The 1,357-nt window shown below is 47.0% G+C and overlaps 1 protein-coding gene across 1 annotated transcript; it reads right to left on the bottom strand.

Annotated features, from left to right (window-relative positions):
* Positions 1–504: 504 nt before the first annotated feature.
* On the bottom strand, positions 505–1,098 carry LOC308511859 (melanoma-associated antigen 10-like; the record flags this gene model as incomplete). The annotated part of the gene is made up of 1 exon (XM_081081704.1): positions 505–1,098. The coding sequence occupies one exon, from the start codon at positions 1,096–1,098 to the stop codon at positions 505–507; it is 594 nt and encodes a 197-aa protein (XP_080937830.1).
* Positions 1,099–1,357: the final 259 nt, after the last annotated feature.

Below are 1,357 nucleotides of genomic sequence, written 5' to 3'. Positions count from 1 at the left end.
GCAAAGGCAGACGAGAAGAGATAAGAATCAAAAATTAACAACCTTTTGCTATTATTTTTCTATTTATTAACTCCATTGCATGTACTGCCGAGTTCTTACACATTTCCAAGGAAATCCTTTTATAATGCCATGTTATCTATTTTGGGATCACAAACTAGGATGGAAAGTGTCCCAATTTTGGTTATACAATAGCAAATCTCTTACTCTTGAGCTGGACACGCAGAAATATATAATGTGATCAATGTCATTTACAAACTCACATGCTAAAAGTTTATGAAAGCTTCTATGAAAAGGGACATTCAAAAATTTCCTTAAAAATCGCAAAATAATAAATCACAAATTTCTCAATCATAATAGGAGCTCATATCTTTCCCTGGGCCTCACTATTAGTTTCTTCTCAAACATAGAGTTGAAAATTGGATGCACTTTCTGCCCAGCAAAAGAAGTTAATGCTCATGGGCCTGAAAAGTGCCTGGATTCAACTCTGGCTCAGGCATAGTGTCATTACTCAGGCCCTTCAAGCAGGGATGAAAGGGAATAGGGATCCCTGTCATTAACCCCGAGCACAAACTGGAGGGTGTTCAACATGGTAGTCTCTGCATGTGCTCGGGGACCCCACAGGAACTCATAGCATGCAGGATCACTATTGGGCACCTGGCGGTACAGCAGGTACTGTTCCTGGACCCAAATTTTGGTGATGAGCTCCCTGGGCTCCCCATAGAGCCAATGCTCCTTCCCATCATACACCCCTACAACATTCAGTGCTTCCCAGACTTTTTCCTCAGGGGCACAATCACCCTCTGAGGCGATCACCCACAGAACTGTGACCAGGAGGCCTGTGTTGGGATATCTGTGCCCATCGCTCACCATCCCATCATAGCTGAGCCCCAAGGCAGTGGCCAGGACATAGGTGTGAGTACTGGGGTCCATTTCTTTCACAACAATACCAAAGCCCCACTGGATGCATTCAGTGGCTGCACTGAAAAGCTCAGGAAAGTGGTCCTGGTGCTCTTTGATGACACTACTCAGCATTTCTGCCTTGGTGGTCGGCTCCTTTGCACGATACTTAAGGAGTAGAAACTCCACCATTTCTACCATCTTCAAATGCAGTGCTTTGTGGAGCAAGGAATCGGCATCTTCATCAGGGCCTCCCTCAGTGTTTGGACCCTCCTCATCTTGGCTGCCGGAGCTCACATCGTCAGCGTGTCTCCATGGAAAGGCTGCCATGGCATGGGGGGAGGCACCCTGAGGACTCTGGGGAGGACTTGGTGTCTCAGCAGCAGACACCTCCTCTAGGCTGTCTATAAACAGGACTGAGGGGGAGGAAAACCGAGAGGAGGAGAGAGACAGGGCCTCC

This window comes from Myotis nattereri (genome assembly GCF_964212035.1).
Source record: "Myotis nattereri genome assembly, chromosome: X".
Classification (NCBI taxonomy): Eukaryota; Metazoa; Chordata; class Mammalia; order Chiroptera; family Vespertilionidae; genus Myotis; species Myotis nattereri.
This window is presented reverse-complemented; position numbering and strand designations above follow the sequence as displayed.